Genomic DNA, 19,018 nt, shown 5'->3' on the forward strand with positions numbered 1-19,018 from the left:
AAGGCTGCCTAGGACCCTAGAGCCATCTGTGCCCCAGAGTAATTCCAAGAGACCCAGTGGAGCAGGCATAGCTGAGAAGGGTTGTGTTGGCCATGAAGGTCTGCACTGCAGTGGGTGGAGAATAATCTAAGGAGCCTTCCTTATTCTCCCTGAGCAAGGGAATCGTTCCAGAGCAAATGACTGACCAAAGGAAATCCCACTGCTTCATCTTCCTCATGCCTCTGCAGCCCCAAGGTCTTCCCTGGAGGCAGAGAAAGACAGAGTTGTGAAGCACTCACCTTCAACCACCAGCCAGGCGCTGGAAGTATAGAGCCCAGTGCCCAGCGAGTAGGGGCCTATGTCTGAGAAACGGACCCCCCTCACCACCAGCCGGTCGGTCAGCCCGTCGGGGGACACGAACACTTCATATTTGTCACTGGGGTGGAGTAGCCGGTGCCGGAAATGCCAGGCTGCACTAGGGCAGGGACTGGAGAGGGTACATTCGAAGACTGCGTCACCCTGCTCCTCACAGTGGGTCTCCGCCAGTGGGACCACCACTCTTGGGGGGATGGCTGCCGGAGAAGCAGGAATGGGGATATCAGCTTGATGGTTTGACACAGTGTGATCTGAGGCGGCAAGGCTGGCCGTTCAGAAATCCTGGCTTAGACCAGCTCAGCCACAAACTCCCCGTGTTACCTTGGACAGGTCACCTCCGGACCTCAGGTGTCAATTCCCCCCACATAAAATGAGGGGTTACAATTATGAGCAACGAGGCTTATTTTCAGCTCTGGGATTCTATACTTCTAAACCCAAAAGTTGTATTTGGGACAAGGTGGATGCATGAAGGAAACCACTATGCTAAGAGCCAGTAGTTTATCTTATTCATCCTTGTGACCATCTCTAAGGTAAGTATTGTCAATTTCTTTTCACAGGTGAGAGAACTGAGGCTTAAAAAGTTAAATAACTTGCCCCAGTCTTACGCAGATAAGAGAAACCAAGATTCACACCCAGGTCTGGCTGACTCCCAAACCCATACTCCTTTTCCCAAACTGCACTGTTTTCAGGCTTTCCAAAGCCCCATCTGGGCACCTCCCCCGTGCTGGGACACATAACCCCCTTTTTTCTCCCCCAACTTTGATTCAGCCATGTTCTTATGACATGTCTGTCCAAAGCTGCCTTCCCCAGGCCTCTCCTTGTCCTTTCAAGAACCCCGTCGAGGTGGCAGGTGCTCTGAGAGTGATGTGGACACAGGTACTCATGGGGATGGGACAGAGTTTGATGAAGGAGGAGTGTCAGTTCCTAGATGGGGAAGGAATATAGGAAGCAGAAAAGGAAAGGTCTGGTATGGAGCTCAAGGATGCCTAACCCAGAGATTCTTGCTAGGGCGTTGTGGGAGATGGGGGCATGCAACAGAAAGGAGTTTTAGAGGCTGTGCGATTAGTCTGGATCTGATCCGAAACTAATTGGTGGCTACAGATGGTCTAAGCAGAGGCATGACACGTATGTCCTATGTCTGTGACAGTAATTCAGTAGAACCCAGCTCAGCACCAGGAGAGATAACTCGCACCAAGGCTTTGGAAAACAGAAAGCACCAAAATTTGGCCATCTAGGTATGTGTCCCTCTCCCAATTGTCTTTGCAGCTGGGGCCACGTCACATTTACCCCCCAACACACACATTGCACCAACATGGACTCCATTTCTAACAGATCTCCCCGACTCCAACTTCGGCAGTGTAGACCACTCACCACTGGCCTCCAGTTCTGTGGAGAAGACCACAGCATCCTCCACCTTGACCTGGTAAATGCCAGCGTCCTCAGGCCTCAGATCTTGGATCTGGAACTCATAGCGCTTCCCCAGCCGGCGCAGACAGTGCTTGGTCTGGTTGTTGAAGCCATAGGGGATCATCTCACCATCCTAAGGCCAGAAAAGGAAGAGGAGGCAGGCCTCAGCGGGTCCTCAGTGCTTCCTGCCCCAGTCCCATTCTGGCTATAACCAGCAGTTTTCTCCCACTGGCCCAGTCACCAGACAACAGATTCCTGAAACCATAGAGGAGCTGGGATGGGGTGGACAGCAGGGCCTGGATGACATGGGAACAGGGATTATGAGCTGGATGGGAATCCATGCTCTAGCAATGTCCATGGAGTGAAAAGTCTGCAAGTGTTATACAAAGGGGCACCTGAAGTTGCTGACATTCCAGCTCAGGCTGTGAGTAGGGTTACTCCCCAGCAGCCCTGCAAGGATACAGGGGAGGCCAGACACAACACCCATGGCCCAGAGGCCCCAGCTCAACTTATTCATCAACAGGAACTTGCAGAGTATAACATCAGATATCCATAAGGCTCTACAAAACCCAGTCATCTATATGCATACCTACTTTAACTAAGACCTAGATAGCTTTGCTACTTGCTGAATATTAACAACAGCTAATACTTATTAGGGGCCCACTGTGTGCCAGGCACTGTTTCAGGCACTTAGGACACATCAATGCATAAAACAAAGATTCCTGCTCTCACTAGCTAAAATCCTACAGAGGAAAAATATAAATAATAAATGTCATAAGTAAATAATTTACGTTAGAAAAAAATAGAACTGGCCGGGCGTGATGGCTCATGCATGTAATCCCAGCACTTTGGGAGGCTGAGGGGGGTGAATCACTTGAGGCCAAGAGTTCAAGAGCAGCTGGCCAACATGGTGAAATCCTGTCTGTACTGAAAATACAAAAAATTAGCTGGATGTGGTGACAAACACCTGTAATCCCAGCTACTCGGGAGGCTGAGGCAGAAGAATCGCTTGAACCTGGGAGGGAGAGGTTGCAGTGAGCTGAGATTGCACCACTGCACTCCAGGCTGGGCAACAGAATGAGACAAAAGGAAAGAAGGAAGGAAGGAAGGAAGGAAGGAAGGAAGGAAGGAAGGAAGGAAGGAAGGAAGGAAGGGAGGGAGGAAGGAAAGAAAGAAAGAAAAAGAAAGAGAGAAAGAGAGAGAGAAAACTAGGGAACAAAAAGGTAGATATGGGTCCAGGGCTCCTGAGTGCCCGGATGGGGCTGGAGGGACATAGTGGAATCACACGGAGTGGCCAAGGGAAGTCTCTTGCCATGAAGGAATTAGCCCTGTTGATATCGGGGATGAACATGCCAAGCAGAGGGAACACCTGGGCAAAGGAACAGGGACAAGGCCAGTGGGGCAGGAACTGAGGGACAAGGGGAAGAGAAGCAGGAATGAGCGGAGAGGTGAGGGAAGGGGCAAGTCACGCATGATGTCATTTAGCGCTGCAGTACACCATGAGAGGTCCTATATTACCCCCAGTTCTAAGTGAGGAAGCCGAGGCACGGGGAAGATAAGTATCTTGTCTGAGGTCATACAGCTTATAAGTGATGAAGCTGGATGAGTTTGGCTACAGAACTAGCCAAATTTTACCAACTGCTCCCCACCTGCCTCTGCCCCCATCTGGTTGGCAGGTAATTACTCCTAGAGCCCAGATAGGGATGTATGAAGTCTCTGGAAAGAAAGCTCAGATGGAAAGGGGTGCACTTTCTCAGAACCCTCTTTTCACCCCTGTGCTCTGGTGTTAGACACAATTTACAGAGAATCACAGGCCCAGCTGGAGAGCCTAGTTGCTCAGTATGAGATAAGAAGTCCCTGTGGATGGATGGTCTACACCAGGGCTTGGCCCAAATCCAGCCAGGAACTCCATGGGATGAGGGGCTCACCACTTGTGTGCTCTGGTTGTTCCCATGGAGGAATCCAGGGTACCCACAGTTCCCTCTCCACTAGACCTGCAGCATCCCTGCCAGATCCCCCCACCCATAGCCCCTTCAGCCTCACCTTATACAGGTAAATCTTGCTCTGAGAATCCTTGAGATCCAGCTCCAGGTCAAACTTTGCAATCCCATCTTTGGTGACCCTGATGTGTCTTAAGCTGGAGATGGCATTGAGGTACTACAAAGCAGACAAACCCACCAGGAGAGTTCATGAAGCTCTCTCTTCGGGGTACTCCAAACCCTCATAGGCCCTGGTAACATCCCAGGCCCATAGCATTCCAGAGGAGCATGCATTGGCCCCTTTTACAAGTGGGGAAAAGTAAGCCTCTCAAGGAAGGAAATTCTCCAAGATGAGAGATCAGATCAGGAAGACAACCAAGAAAAGACCCCAGGTGTCCAGGTGCTAGAACACAGTAGGGCTTTTCCATTTATCTGTACTTCTAACAAACATTAGTTGAACACCTACTGTGTGCAAAGCTCTGTGCTGGGTCCTATGTTAAAGTCAATGAGAAAGCTTGGAGGAGAGAAGGCTGAGATCCTAGGTGTTAGGTTTAAGGAAACTTATCTTTCAAGGGGATAAGATACTATTTTCAGGATAATGAAAACTAGTTGTTTTCCATTTTCAGAAGAAAAATTAGACTTACGCTATAGTTAAGTTAGACACAGGAAAGAAATTCCTGTACAGCTGATAAGATTCTGGGATCAGAGTGCTAATGGGAATTGTGAAATTCCCTTCCATGAAAGCCTTTAGAAATAAACCAGGTAGCCAGGCGCAGTGGCTCACGCCTGTAATCCCAGCACTTTGGGAGGCCGAGGTAGGCGGATCACGAGGTCAGGAGATCGAGACCATCCTGGCTAACACGGTGAAACCCCATCTCTACTAAAAATACAAAAAGTTAGCCGGGTGTGGTGGTGGGCGCCTGTAGTCCCAGCTACTCAGGAGGCTGAGGCAGGAGAATGGCATGAACCCGGGAGGCGGAGCTTGCAGTGAGCTGAGATCGCACCAATGCACTCCAGCCTGGGCGAAAGAGCAAGACTCCATCTTAAAAAAAAAAAAAAAAAAAAGGTACCCCCCCCCATCTGGTGACGATGATAATGATAGCAAAAATCAAGGCACTAAGCTAAGTACTTTAATTACATTCTCTCATTTATCCTCCCAATAACCCTACAAGGTAGGCACGACTATAATTCCCATTTTACAGATGAAGAAACCAAGATACAGAGGCCCTAACTCTTCCAAAGCTCCAGAGTTTAGTAAGTATCAGAACCAGGTTGCAAAGGCAGGACACCAACCTGGTATCCCAGGGCCTTAGCCAGATACCCCACTGGGGACTAGACGGAGACAGGCCCCTCGACCATACTTGGTTTCCTAAGTTCTGCCTCCAAGCCCACCTCCAGGTGTGAGGCACCTATGGTCCAGGTGTGTGGGGTGGGCATGCAGTGAGGGGTGGGCATGGGGTGAGGCACCTGTGGTCCAGGTGTGTGGGGTGGGCATGCGGTGAGGGGTGACCATGTGGTGAGGCACCTGTGCTATCTTGTCCTCCTGTTCCTTCTTCATCTCCTGCAGCCTGCGCAGCATGCCACGGTAGTCGACGATGCCGTACTTCAAGCAGATCTGCTCGTAGTCCTTCCTGTCTGCTGTCATCAGCAGTTGCCATATCTGCTCAAGGTCCACCTTTTTCTTGGGGGCTGGTGGGGCCCTGGGGAGCAAGGCTGGCAGGTCAGAGGCCAGAGGAACCCCTGCTCCTCTGTTGGCCACCTGGGTCTGGTGCCCCAAGTAGTTCTGGGAAGCTGCTCTATCTGCACTCGAGGAAACACAGAGCCTGGAATCTCTGGGACTGACCACTGTTGAGGCCAGAAGGATTCAGAGATGGGTAGGGTGAGCCTCAGCCTCACCCCACAACTTTCAGGAGAAATGCTCCTGACAACTTGTATTGTAGATTTCTGAGTAAGATGTCTGGGGAAAGTGGGTGTTGCATTGTTCTGTTGCTTAAAAAAAAAAAAAAAAAGTTACATCATTGTTCCGGTGGACCACCACATTTTGTAAATGAGGAAATCAGAGGAGAGATTATTAACTCGAGGATATAGAGCTTTGAAATGGCACAGCTGGAATTCCCAGTTCAGTCCCCTCCCCATCCTCCCATCTGCTACTGGCAGTCTATCTCTCTGCTGTGTTGGGTAGAGGTGGGGCCCAAGCCCAGCTTACTTATGGAAATAGCAGGGGGTGAATACTATGGGAGCCTCCAAAATCCCTCATGGACAGGCCCAAACCCACCTCTTTTTCAGCAACTTCCGGAAGTCCATCAGCTCATTCCTGAGGTCTGAAAAAGGAGCAGGAATGAGGCCTCAGTCCCAGGTGGGATGACTGAGGGTGGATGCAGAGCTTTTCTGTGTGGTCCATGCTGACAACTGAGCCTTTGGAAGGGGCTCTTTTGAAGACTGGTGGTGATGCACAAGGTGTGCATGGTGGCTCAACCAAGCAGGGAACACCAGGAAAAGAGTAGCCTATCCCCCACAGGCCCCAAGGAGGTTTCTGACGAATCTACCTACCTTCCTGCGGTTCCTTGTGCCTCTTCCGATTCTTCCGAAAGCCAACTGGAACATCCAGGGAGGAGAGGAAGCAGTCGATGTGGACAAGCAGGGGGAGAAGCAAGACATGTTGATGGTCTTCCTGAGAAACTGATGGAGTCCCAGAGCCCTTCTCTCCCCACTGTCCTCTAAGGCGTGGACGATCCCAGCAAGAGGGATGGAGCAGAGTGGAGGGTCTGTCCATCATAAGCTTTTTTACCCCAGAGCCTTACCATGACCAAGGGGACCAATCTAAGCATCATCTCATGCAGGGGAGGCCCAGTCTTGTGTCCACAGGAGCCAGGGAGGTGGCATAAATGCGTGAAGCAGACACTGGAAACCACAACAAACTCAAGAGTATCTAAAGGGGCAGCTGCTCTTTCACTCCACCTGGGAGCTGCCATTTCAGGGTATAGGCCCAATATTGCCAAATAGGTCAGACACTGCTGTTTGACTAATCCTGCAGCCATTTGTAATCTTCATCATCTGCTTCCACTAGAGAGGCTGAAAAAGCTAAACAGTTGCCTTCCCAGCTTCCCTTGCAACTAGCAGTGCTCATGTGACACTGTCCTGACCAGTGAGCTCCAGGAATTTCTGAGAAAGCCTTTGCTTCCTCTATAAAAAGGGTGGATGGACTGGTCGTGATGGTTCATGCCTGTAATCCCAGCACTTTGGGAGGCCAAGGCGGGAGGATAGCTTGAGCCCAGGAGTTCCAGACCAGCCTGGGCAACACAGGGAGACCCCGCTTCTACAAAAAAAATCAAAAAATTAGCTGGGTGTGATGACACATGTATGTAGTCCCAGCTACTTGGGAGGATGAGGTGGGAGGATCACTTGGGCCTGGGAGGTCAAGGCTGCAGTGAGCCATAATTACACCACTGCACTCCAGCCTGGGCAACAGGTCTCAAAAAATAAAAAATAAAAGGCCAGGCACAGTGGCTCATGCCTGTAATCCCAGCACTTTGGGAGGCTGAGGCGGGTGGATCACCTGAGATCAGGAGTTCGAGACCAGCCCGGCCAACGTGGCGAAATCCTGTCTCAACTAAAAATATAAAAATTAGCCAGGCGTGGTGGTAAACGCCTGTAATCCTAGCTACTCAGGAGGCTGAGGCAGGAGAATTGCTTGAACCCGGGAGGTAGATGTTGCAGTGAGGCGAGATTGCGCCACTGTACTCCAGCCTACGCGATGAAACAAGACTCTGGTCCATCTCAAAAATATAAAAATAAAAATAAGAGAGGCAGATGGACCTGGGCCACCTCTTCCACCTTCCTACCTTGAACATGGATTATGTTTGGATCTGCCACAGCCCTCTTATGGCCATAAGGTGATAAGCCAATCTGCTAAGGATGGCAGAGCAGTGGGACCAAAGGAATCAGCTCTCCGATGGCAGCCCTGAGCTGTGGTATGAGCCCTGGGCACCACTCACAAAACTTCTTATGTGAAGGAATGAAATATCTTTATTTCTTAGGCTACTCTTAGTAGGATTTTCTGTTACTTGTAGGCAGATCAATTGTAAGCATAACCAATGGTGAGACTAGACCTGCTTCCTCAAGAGATATCTACCTTTTAATTACTACAGGTTGACAATTTTTAAAATTTTAAACACCACGCACGCCAAAAAAACATGTCTGAGAGAGAATTTGGCTTTTGTGTGACCTGTTTGTCACCTCTGGCATAGGCCTGTCCAAAATATCCTTTGCACGGTGGAGAAACTGAGACCCAGAGAGGAAAACAAAGCCCATTGAATGAGTTAGCAGAAGCTCTAGGACTAGAAGCCAGCTTTCAGGTCCTGCTCATTTACTGGGCCAAGAGAATATCCTTCAGAGTATCTGCCAAGGTGTGCCTTTTTAAACACATGCAGACTCAGTGTGCATGTGGATGAAGCCGGGGGCCCAGCACAAGGTGGGGCTGCAGCAGCGGCAGCAGCCTGGATGGGCCTCCCTTCCCTCCCCTCCCTCACTAGCCACGGGGCCTCTGATTCCTCTGTGGGTCTCTGCCCTGTGCACTGATGAGACAAACTCAGGGAAAAGCCCACCTTCGATGACGGTGAGTCTCGCTGAGCAAGCGGCCTCTCCGTACGCATTTACTGCTGTGCAGCGGTACAGATCCGTGTCCTCGCCTGTCAGCTTGTTGATCTGCAGAGAGGCCAAGGGCAGAGGAACAGGGCTACCACATCCCCTTCCTCCATTTACTAGACATGGCTATGTGATGGGGATATAAAGTGAGTAAGACATGGTCCTTGTCCTCATGGAGCTCACAGTCTTTATCAGGAAAGACAGACTCCAAAACAGAAACCTGGTTTGGGACAGAGGGTGGATGTATCAATTCTTTGCCATCAGAGGCAATGTAGCGAAGTAGAAAGAGTGTGCTTTTGGGGGTCAGATGGATCTGGGCCTGAAAACAGTCTCTGTCCTGTATTACTAGCTGTGGGACCTTGGGCAAGTTACCTAACTTCTCTCAACTTCAGTTTCTTCATTTGTAAGATGGGAATATAATACCTCAAAAAAGTGGTGAATGATTAGAATTAAATATATAATCTATGTCACATGTTTAGCCCCTGGGACATAGTAGGGCTTGGCACGTAGTAGGTATCCCATGGTTAGTATTTATAATATTGCTCAGATTAGCCAAGATTGATTGAGTACTCACTATAGGCCAGGCACTAGCTAGACACTTTACATAAAACTTTCATCCTCATAACAACTCCTGGCCAGACGCAGTGGCTCACGTCTGTAATCCCAGCACTTTGGGAGGCCAAGGCGGACGGATCGCTGTTGGTCAGGAGTTCAAGACTAGCCTGGCCAACATGGTGAAACCCCATCTCTACTAAAAATACAAAAATTAGCCGGGTGTGATGGCGCATGCCTGCAATCTCAGCTACTTGGGAGGCCAAAGCAGGAGAATCGCTTGAACCTGGAAGGCAGAGGTTGCAGTGAGCCGAGATCATGCCATTGCACTCCAGCCTGGGTGACAAAGCGAGATCTGTCTCAACAACAACTCATAACAACTCCTTAAAGTAGGTACTATTATTACCCCATTTTTACAAATGAGGAGACAGAGGTAAAAAGAGTAAAGTGACTTTCTAAAGCCAAGGTGGTGGGCCTGGGATTGTAACCCAGCAGTCTGACTTCTGCAGAGCTTGAGCTCTTAAGCTCCAGTCTACACCACCTCCCAGGTTATCAGCAGAGGTATCTGTGAGCCTGCCAGATCCATTCTTGGCTCAGGCAACTTTGAGTCACAAGATGGAGTTGAATGGATTCAACTTCAACGAGGAGTATGTCTTACTCCTCTAGGGATTGGAGGCTGCCAAAGAGACCTTCAAGGGGATGGGAAAAGATGAGTAGACCCTGGTCGGGGGAAGAGCTATGGTTCTTACCTGCAGCACGTGCTCCTTGCTGCCAGGGCTGGAGGAGATCTTGTACTTGCTGGAATCACCGAGGTCACCTTTGGAGTTCTGCCAACGCACCTCAGGCCTGGGCTCCCCACAGACCACAGCCCGAAAGATAGCATTTTTCCCTGCAGCAGGAAGAGATGAGCAGGGAGACTGACAAGTTGGGAGAGGGTGACTGTATACTTTATTTAAATTCTAATTTATATCGTCTTCCTCATCTACGTATTTCAACTGCCCCTTCCAAAAAGGGTGCCAGTCCTTGGTCCCCTTGACTCAGGACTCAGGACTCAGAACATGCAGGTGGAAAGCAGCAGATTCCAGGCACCCAGAAGGCAGTCATTCCTCTTTCTATATTGCAGAAGTTTGGGCTGCTTGAGGGAAAGAGACAGGTGGACTGGCCCTGGTGAAAGGGGAGGCCAGCAGGGCTTTAGGGGAGAGGGGCTTTTCTTTGAGAGTGGGTGAGCAAGGAGTCTGAAGCCTCTGCCAAGACTGGGAAGGGAATGAGATTTTGTGAGTTCCGGCCAGGCACAGGGGCTCACGCATGTAATCCTAGCGCTTTGGGAGGCCAAGGCAGGCGGATCACCTGAGGTCAGGAGCTCGAGACCAGCCTGGCCAACATGGTGAAACCGCATCTCTACTAAAAATACAAAAATTGGCCAGGCATGGTGGCATGTGCCTGTAATCCCAGCTACTGGGGTGGCTGAGGCAGGAGAATCACTTGCACCCCGGAGGCAGATGTTGTAGTGATCAGAGATTGTGCCACTCCACTCCAGCCTGGGCAACAGAGTGAGACTCCATCTCAAAAAAAGAAAAAAAAAAGAAAGAGATTGTGTGGCTTCCCTTCCTACTCTCTAGCGGGAGGAGGAATCACAGCTAGAGGGAGGAGGAGTGGCTATTTGGTGCCCGAAGGAGCTGGTCCTGAGACACAGGTTCCAGCCTCGGAAAAGACCCCAAGCTCCATGCCTGTCATGGAGGCCTGGGAACTGCCCGCCCTCAAGGAATCCCTCAGCCTCCTACCAAGAACATCTCAGTAGAAAGCAATATAGACCAAAGGCCCAAGGGCCCTTCCCAATTTCTCATTATCTTGTTCCAGATTTAGAAAAATAAAATACCATTCTTTTTCTTATTACCAGGATGCTATGAACTAAAATTTATTGCAGGGTGTGTGTTGGGGAAAGAACGCCAGTTCCCACTTTTTCCCCAATAAGCCTTTGTTCCCTTCACTTTCTTGGACACCTTTTTATGTGGCCTTCTAGAAGGGCCTTCCTGAGCCCAGCCTGTGAGCCATAGCAGGTGCTGCTGCCTGGAAGCGTGGATTGGGGGGGAGTCAAATTAACTGTTTCAACAGTGCCTCTCTGCAGCAGTGGCTTTGAGGCGAGGAGAGAGGGACCAGGAAACACCACAACCTCTCCCTGCTCCCCAATTTAGCATTTTTCCATCCTTGCCCCCCAGATATTTCTCACACCAGAATAGCATGGTATCTCTTCACTCTCTTTATCCACTCTTTTCCCCAGGCCCCTTGTCACTTCTAGGGTTCCAGGTAAGCACATACTCCCTCAAGGATAGGAGGGATACAGGTTATGGCCTGGTGATGGATATAGGGCCTCGGTCCCCAGGAAGGTGGGTGCCCCAGCCCTCTCCCCTGGGAGGTAGGAGAGCAGGAATCTTGCCTCCCCTCCGCAGCTCCCCTCTGGGTTCTCACCCTCTGGCAGAGCCAAGGTGACGGGCTTCTGCTCAAAGTCCGGCGTGCTGCAGCCTTCGGGGATCTCCTCCACCAGCTGCCAGATGCTCACTCCAGGGATGTGGGACTTCCGGAGCTTTCCTGGAGAATGCAGGAGGGAAGGAGATGGGCCTTCCGCCTTCTCCCTATTGGGTGGCCCTTCAACAGAATGGGCATCCACCCACTCACCCAAGGAGCAAGAAGCCCCTTCTTGCCCTACTTTTGGGTCAGGATTATTTGTCCTACCTCCTGCCTGTGCACAGTGCTTTTTAATTCTCTAGTGGGAATCTGGTGGCACCCCTCCGGCAGTGTGAATGGAGCCTCTAGGAAGTGGGTGGGGCACCCTAGGAAGTCCCTGAGTGTGTCACTGGGGGAAAGCTGGGAAGAAAGAGTGGGAAAGGGCTCCTTCTCAGGAAGCCAAGAGGCAGGAGCTCATGTGGGGGCTTTGTACTCCTTACTCAGGAAAACAAATCAAAACCCAAGGCCAAGACTCAAAAAAAAAAAGCCAAGCATGGTGGCTCATGCCTGTAATCCCAGCACTTTGGGAGGCTGAGGTGGGCAGATCACCTGAGGTCAGGCATTCGAGACCAGCCTGACCAACATGGTGAAACCCCATCTTTACTAAAAATACAAAAATTAGCCAGGCATGGTTGTGGGTGCCTGTGATCCCAGCTACTCTGGAGGCTGAGGTGGGAGAATCACTTCAACCTGGGAGGCAGAGGTTGCAGTGAGCTGAGATCGCACCACTGCACTCCAGCCTGGGCAACAGAGTGAGACTCTATCTCAAAAAAACCCAACAACAATAAAAAAATAAAATAAAATAAGGAAAAGAAAAAAAACAAGATGGGCGAGTTCCCAGAAATCTCTGATCCCTACCACTTTTCTCTTCTCTGTCCTGGTAAGGACAGCCAGGGAGGGCTGGGGAGGGGAGATTAGTTCTTCTCTCACCTGCCATAGTTCTGCCTCCTCTTTGACTCCTCTGAGGGTAGAAGTTCTATTTTCCTGAGAACAGAAATGGAATTGCTTTTGAGAAATCCAGGCTGGTCTCACCCCACCCCTCCCACACCATCAGTGCATCAGCCAGTGTCTGGGTTGGGAGCTGGAAAAAGCTGCTGCCCCCAAGAGCTTTTCTAACCCACTAATGGCACTGATTAGTTTCCTGCAATTCCCTGTCCCCAGCAAAACCAATTTCCCAGAGACCAGGGAGTGCGTAGCATGCTACTCAGTTGTTAACATTCCCAGGTAAAGGGAACCATAAGCTGAGCCTGCACACTGTGCTGGTGGCCTGGCCTCCTGGTGGGACCCCAGACCTGACCCTGCCCAGAGGATGAGACACAACCCTCCCAAACCTGAGGAAATCAGACCCATTCAGGATCCTTTCAGCTGTGTAACAGCTTGCCCCATTGACTTTGGAATGGGAATTCTCCAAGGACATTCTTTGGGCCTCCTGGCTCCTTCCCCAACTCTGAGATTTTCTGGCAGGACACCGAAGCCCTCTACTTCCCACACTCCGCCAATCTAGAATCCTTCCGGTCACAAGGTCTGCAGGGGAGAGGCCTCAACTTTGCTGCTCTTAAGCTCTTCTTGGCCCAGGCCCGTAGGATCCCCATAAATCCATCTGCTCCCCTCAGAAGCCAGTGAATTATAGTGTCAGGTGAATAGGAGTATTTTCCATTCTCTCACCACCGCCATCTCTCCCGATTTCCTCTTAATTGCATCCATCTGTTATGGCCAGTGGGGAGTCCCACACAGGAGAGGAAGGGGGTTGGGTCTGGGATGGGATGAGAGCCATAAATCGGGGTGGGGGGGATGTCTTGAAAGAATTCTCCAGCAGTCCCACCCTCTGTGCGATTGGCCCATGGCCAAGCAGTTCCATTTTGGGGACTCCATTTTCTGCCCAAAGAGCCCTATCATTAATATAGAATCACACATGACAGAGCAAATTCCTCTCTCCCATGGAGATCGTTCCATTTCGCAACGGCCACCCACTGGCACTTCTGGCCCCTGGCAGCCCCTCACCAGCCCAGCCGCTGCACCCTAGTGTGCTGGAATGCCATGGTACGCCAACTGCGTTCTGGAGCGGTCACGGGTGCGACAGGCACTACGCCGAAGGAAGTCACGAGGAAGGGTGGGAGGGAAGGCAGCCACCAACGGACGAGGACCCAGCTGGACATGGCCAGGGGGAGGGCTGCAGGGCCCCCCGTCCCACCCACTCCTCAGTGCAGCCTCCTGGTAGATGCAAATGCACCGGCGCCAGTTGGTGACCCCCACACTGGAGTAGTTTGAGTTCAACACAGCTATCTGAGTCATCATCCCCATTGTCACCCACATCATCACCATGAGCAGCTATCATCCTGTTACTCAGCTATTGGTCACACATGAAGAAGGATAACGCTGATACCACTCTTCTCCCTCCAGCCTCCTGCCTACAGCTCCCAGCTGAGGAGGGCAAAAGAAGTAAAGCTCTTGGGGGAACTTAGGGATATGATGTTAAGCCATCCACTGCTAGAGCTCCACTCTCTTTTAGAATAAGCCAGATTTGGTACAAAGTCAATGACGTAGGGGAAGATATCTGTTGGATTGGAGACTAGTGGGTTGTGGTCTCAGTTGGAAGGGATGACAAAGGAAATGAATTCTCTCCTCCATAATTCATTCCTACATTTGAGAAGAATTCCAATTCTTCCCAGAAGCAAACAGCAGCTTGTGTCCTCACTTCAGCTGTCCCAACAACACTCTCAGCACTGGATCCTGGGACAGTGTCTCCCTGGCCCCTCTCCAGGACCTATGTCTCCCCATCCTTTTTCCCTACCCTCCCTGGATCCATCCTGCAGATCCAGGTCCCTGCTACCTCCAGCTGGTCCCTGCTGCCTCTCAACTGGTAGAAATTGAGGCAGAAAGAGCCAAATGGGGTTCTCTCAACTGCTTTGACCATGATACTAACCAAAATATAACAAGTCCCAGCCCGAGGTCCTTATTCTGGACTGCTAGTAATATTTTTAATCTGGTCATCGTATCACACCCAAAGTCAAGACGTGTCCAGAAAATTAGAGCCAGGACAGAACCGCCCAGACAGGACACACTGAAATTCTCTCCGCCACATATCCTGGAGTAACCTAGAGGGGATACAGGTGCACCCCAGCGTATGATCTGCCAGCCAGGGAATGTTCCTCAGGCAGACGTCCTGCCCACTGCCTGCCCCTTCCTGTGTAGAAAAGCTGGACAGCAGGCTAGTGTCTCCATTCTGGCCCTACCCTTGCCTGGGAGGGCAGCCAGGTGTGAGTGCCCACTTACCTGGGTGTACAGCTGACCTCCCGCTTCGTGTCTGCTCCCTCTTCCGCGTTTCCAGCTGCTGCTTGCTGGAGGCTCTGGATCGACTGGTAGTGAACAGGCAGGGCTAGAGCAGGTGTCGGTTGCTGCAGGCGCCTCTGCTCCCTCTGCCCCTCCCACTCACCCCGCCTCCTCCTCCTCCTCCTCCTCCAGTCCAGGCTTGGCAGGGCAAGGCCCCCCAGGGCTAACACTCTAGCTCAGAGGAGGTCAGAGATGGAAGGGTCCTGTGACATCAGTCCATCCAACTCCTCACTTTGCAGAGCTTTAAGCTCTTAACCAGACTGGCTTAGTGTAAATTTGCCCCATGAAGCCTCATTTATACGACCCTTTTTAGCAAGGACATTTTCATCATCCAAACCCTTAACTTTTCAGCTAAGCTGGTCCCTTGGGACCTTTGACACCATAAGTCACACAGATACATAAAGCCACTGCCCTCTTGGGAATCACACCTCAAAGTGGTATCAAACAGGCAGCAAACTTTGGGAGTGGGAGGGAAGGCAGCCAATAACAGAGTCACAGACACAGAGTCCACTGAGAGTGACCAGGAAGGAGGAGACCCTGGGAATTGTGTAGTCAGGAGGCCTGCTGGAGAAGGTGAATTTGCTCAGGAGCTTTTCCAAGGAATAGAAGGGGTGACCTGACCAGCAGGGTTGGGGGTGAAGTTGGCAGGGCGGGTGGTTGGGTTTTTGGTTGGACAGATGGATGCTAAGTGGAAATTGGAAATACAATGGCTGGTAACAGATTTTCTTAAGGAGAATGGAGGACAGGTGAGGCCCAGGAGATAAGGCCACCTGGTGTGCTTTGAAAGAGCCACCTTCTCTCTCCTTAAGGACAGAGAACTGCTTTGTTGCCACCCATAAGTGAGGCTTGATTGAGGATTCAGGTGAAGTAGAAGGGAAATGGGGTGAATGTTTTCATCTAGGGGAGGACACTGAATATTTACATGTGTTCATTAGCACCTTGCCGATTTCTACAGGTGCCACCTCTGGATGTGCTCCGAGAGGGGAGGTGTTTGACCTTGTCTGCGCAAGTGTGTGTTTGTGTGTCCGTGCATGCACACACACATGCATTTGTGTGTCCTCCCTGTGTGTTTCTGAGTGTCAGGGCTGATCTTTCATTTGTTCAACAAACATGTGTTGAACACCTACCCTGGGTTGAGCCCTGGCTCTGGCACTGTGTCAAGCCCTGGGAATATAAAGGTAAGCAAATGACAGGGCCCTCCCATCATGAAGTTCGCAGTCTAATGGGGCAGGCAGATGTGGGGGCTCCGAAGGGGACAATGGAGAGTGTGAGGGGAGGGCTGGGCCTTGGAGAGCAAGGGAAAGCATGGCAGTGAGAGTTGAGTTTGGACAGGTAGGCTTTGGAGGCCATTGAAGAGTTTTGATCTCTATTGTAAGCGTTACTGAGCTTTGTTTAAGCTGGAGAGGTGACAGGATCCAATCTGCATTTTAAAAGAACTCATTCTGGCTGCAGAGATGGAAGGGATTGGAGGAAGGAAGAAGTGAGAAGCAGGAGTCTACCTCCCAGGAGTGCAGTCCCAGGAGAACACCCCAGGGTGTTCTTTCTCATGGTGGGGCCCTGAGCTCCAGGGGCCTCCTGAGCCACAATGCTGCATCATTCCGGGGGTGGGGAAGGAGGAGGCTGTGAACATGGCCCAATGCAGAGTCCTTTAGCATTTCAAGTGCCTCTGTTGTCCCCCTAGATAGCCCATGTGCTCTTCCCTGGGGCCTGGGGACGGCCTGCAGATCCATGAGTCAAGGTGTGCCCTGCTACCTGGCCTCCATTTTCCATGTTGTTGTTGTTGTTTTCTAAACAGAGGTGAGATCTTGCCATGTTGTCCAGGCTGGTCTCAAACTCCTGGGCTCAAGTGATCCTCCCGCGTCGGCCTCCCAAAGTGCTGGAATGGCAAGCGTGAGCCACTACACTCACCCCATTTTCCATGTTTTAACAGCAGCCCACATTAGGGAACCCACTCCTCTCTGCACTGTGTCATACATGGATCCCTGTCATTGCAATAAAATGGAAATTTCGGGACTCCAAGGAGCTGAGATGAGTTACACAGTTTTTACCACTCTCCCCACTTTATCCTCTATAAAACGTAATGTCCAATAATATTTAGCTATGTCTGGATCTCCAGCCATCCACCGCCACTTCCCAGGGTATAATCTTATTACACCTCCTGATAGACTTTTCCTTTGGGAGATAGAGAGACAAGACCTGGCTGGGCACGGTGGCTCATGCCTGTAATCCCACCACTTTGGGAGGCTGAGGCGGGCGGATCACAAGGTCAGGAGATTGAGACCATCCTGGCCAACATGGTGAAACCCTGTCTCTACTAAAGATACAAAAATTAGCTGGCTGTGGTGGCATATGCCTGTAGTCCCAGCTACTTGGGAGGTGAGGCAGGACAATCGCTTGAACCCGGGAGGTGGAGGTTGCAGTAAGCCGAGATCGCATCACTGCACTCCAGCCTGGCGACAGAGTGGGACTCCATCTCCAAAAAAAAAAAGAGAGAGACAAGACCTTACCTTCATCGATTAGGGGACTATCCAAGTCAAAAGAACTCTGGACAGTGAATTTGTGTGCATTATTCATTGTTCCTCAGTGCCTTATGGAAAGGGCTCAGGGACTTTGGGCAGGGATAGGGTCACAATTCATTAATGCTCTCCTGTCCCCACAAGAACGAAATGCATTATATGGCAGGTACCAAGAGGCTTAGGCCCCATAAAGGCCTCTCTTGGGACCCTTTTAGTCCTGATGGTATTGGTCGGATGAGATGATCTCTGAGATCCTGGCCAACTTGAACCTTCCACAGTCCTATGACTGAATGGGGAAGGCCATGTGGACTTGAAAAGCAGTCCATGTGACTCAGGAGAGAGTTTAAATTCATTCACAGGCGTTCATTGCCTCTATGCTTGGTGTAAAACTGGTTCTGTCCCAGCTGGGTGAGTCACTGAGGGTACTCACCAGAGGAGGGTGTCCTCTCTTGCACCCAATGGGTCCATGTAGATGGGTTAGCAGAGGAGGGTTCTAACCAAAGACATGCAAACATGCTCACACACAAACATACACATACACCACACAACCCCAACAGAGCGGGTCTTTGTGAAAGGTAGAAGACTACGAGCTGCCCTGTGGAGATGGCTCCAGAGACTAGGGGCCTTCTCTAAGCCTGGAGCTAGGGCATAAGATTCTATTTCAACCACAGTCCCTACCCAGGAAGATGGAGTTGGGAGGACCAGTGGACAAACCAGTGACTTCCTGGTCACTCTCAGTGGACTCTGTGTCTGTGACTCCGTTATTGGCTGTCTTCCCTCCCACTCCCAAAGTTTGCTGCCTGTTTGATACCACTTTGAGGTGTGATTCCCAAGAGGGCAGTGGCTTTATGTATCTGTGTGACTTATGGTGTCAGAGGTCCCAAGGGACCAGCTTAGCTGAAAAGTTGAGGGTTTGGATGATGAAAATGTCCTTGCTAAAAAGGGTCATATAAATGAGGCTTCATGGGGCAAATTTACGCCCCTCCTGTGCTTCCCACCATCCTCCTTGGCCACTGTCAAGGATGCCCTCCAGTCCACCTGCTCCCTTGAACCATCCACTCCGCCCCCGAGCTGCCTGCCTGGCCAGTATTCCTCCCTATCTCCAGTCTAGCCCATGTGTCAGCCTTAGTTCATGTCTTTCTCACCCCACCTGCAGTGTAATGAATCCCATGTAGCCTCATGGGAAAGAAGACCTTGGAGACCCCAGGGGCAATTTCATGTTTGCAAAGCTGGCTTTCAGTGACAGAGAAACTTGAGTCAGGAGCCAATCCCTAATCTGGAAGGGCCTAGTCCAGCAGGCTCAGCTGGCGCAAGGGCTACAGGAGGGGGTCCTTTGGACCCTCAGTGAGGAGAAGCTGGGGAGGAAATCCCACTCCACTTTCCAGGAATGGTTGAGCCACAACGGGCTTCAGTCTATTGAGGCAGTGTAGACTCTCACAGAATATCAGAGCTGGACAGGACCATTGAGGACATCTAACAACAGCAATAACATTATAGCAGTAACAACAGTATTTAACCCTGATAGAGTTCTTGCTACATGCCAGATATTCTTTTGAATCTTTAGCTATGTTAACTCATTTAATCCCTCACTACAAATCCAAAAGGCAGAATCTATCACTAACCCCATTTTACAGAAGGGAAAACTGAGATACAGAGACATTATGTAACTTGGCCAAGGTCACACAGATGATGAGTGGCAGAGCCAGGATGTGGACCAAGGCCATCCAGTGCCAA

At 50.8% G+C, this 19,018-nt stretch overlaps 1 protein-coding gene across 1 annotated transcript in view; it reads right to left on the reverse strand.

Annotated features, from left to right (window-relative positions):
- The window catches only part of IGFN1 (immunoglobulin like and fibronectin type III domain containing 1), a 36,768-nt gene extending 21,986 nt beyond the window's left edge, over positions 1-14,782 (reverse strand). Inside the window, exons 1-11 of the mRNA XM_032137071.2 lie at positions 14,712-14,782; positions 12,369-12,422; positions 11,403-11,522; positions 9,686-9,825; positions 8,345-8,444; positions 6,291-6,335; positions 6,016-6,061; positions 5,266-5,440; positions 3,805-3,918; positions 1,726-1,894; positions 279-551 (exon numbers count right to left, since the gene is read on the reverse strand). Coding sequence (XP_031992962.1) covers positions 279-551; positions 1,726-1,894; positions 3,805-3,918; positions 5,266-5,440; positions 6,016-6,061; positions 6,291-6,335; positions 8,345-8,444; positions 9,686-9,825; positions 11,403-11,522; positions 12,369-12,375 — 1,189 coding nt within the window. The 5' untranslated portion in view covers positions 12,376-12,422; positions 14,712-14,782. The remainder of the gene's footprint in view (positions 1-278; positions 552-1,725; positions 1,895-3,804; positions 3,919-5,265; positions 5,441-6,015; positions 6,062-6,290; positions 6,336-8,344; positions 8,445-9,685; positions 9,826-11,402; positions 11,523-12,368; positions 12,423-14,711) is intronic.
- Between the last annotated feature and the right edge of the window lie 4,236 nt (positions 14,783-19,018).

This window comes from Hylobates moloch, unplaced genomic scaffold (genome assembly GCF_009828535.3).
Source record: "Hylobates moloch isolate HMO894 unplaced genomic scaffold, HMol_V3 SCAFFOLD_18, whole genome shotgun sequence".
NCBI classification, from domain to species: domain Eukaryota; kingdom Metazoa; phylum Chordata; class Mammalia; order Primates; family Hylobatidae; genus Hylobates; species Hylobates moloch.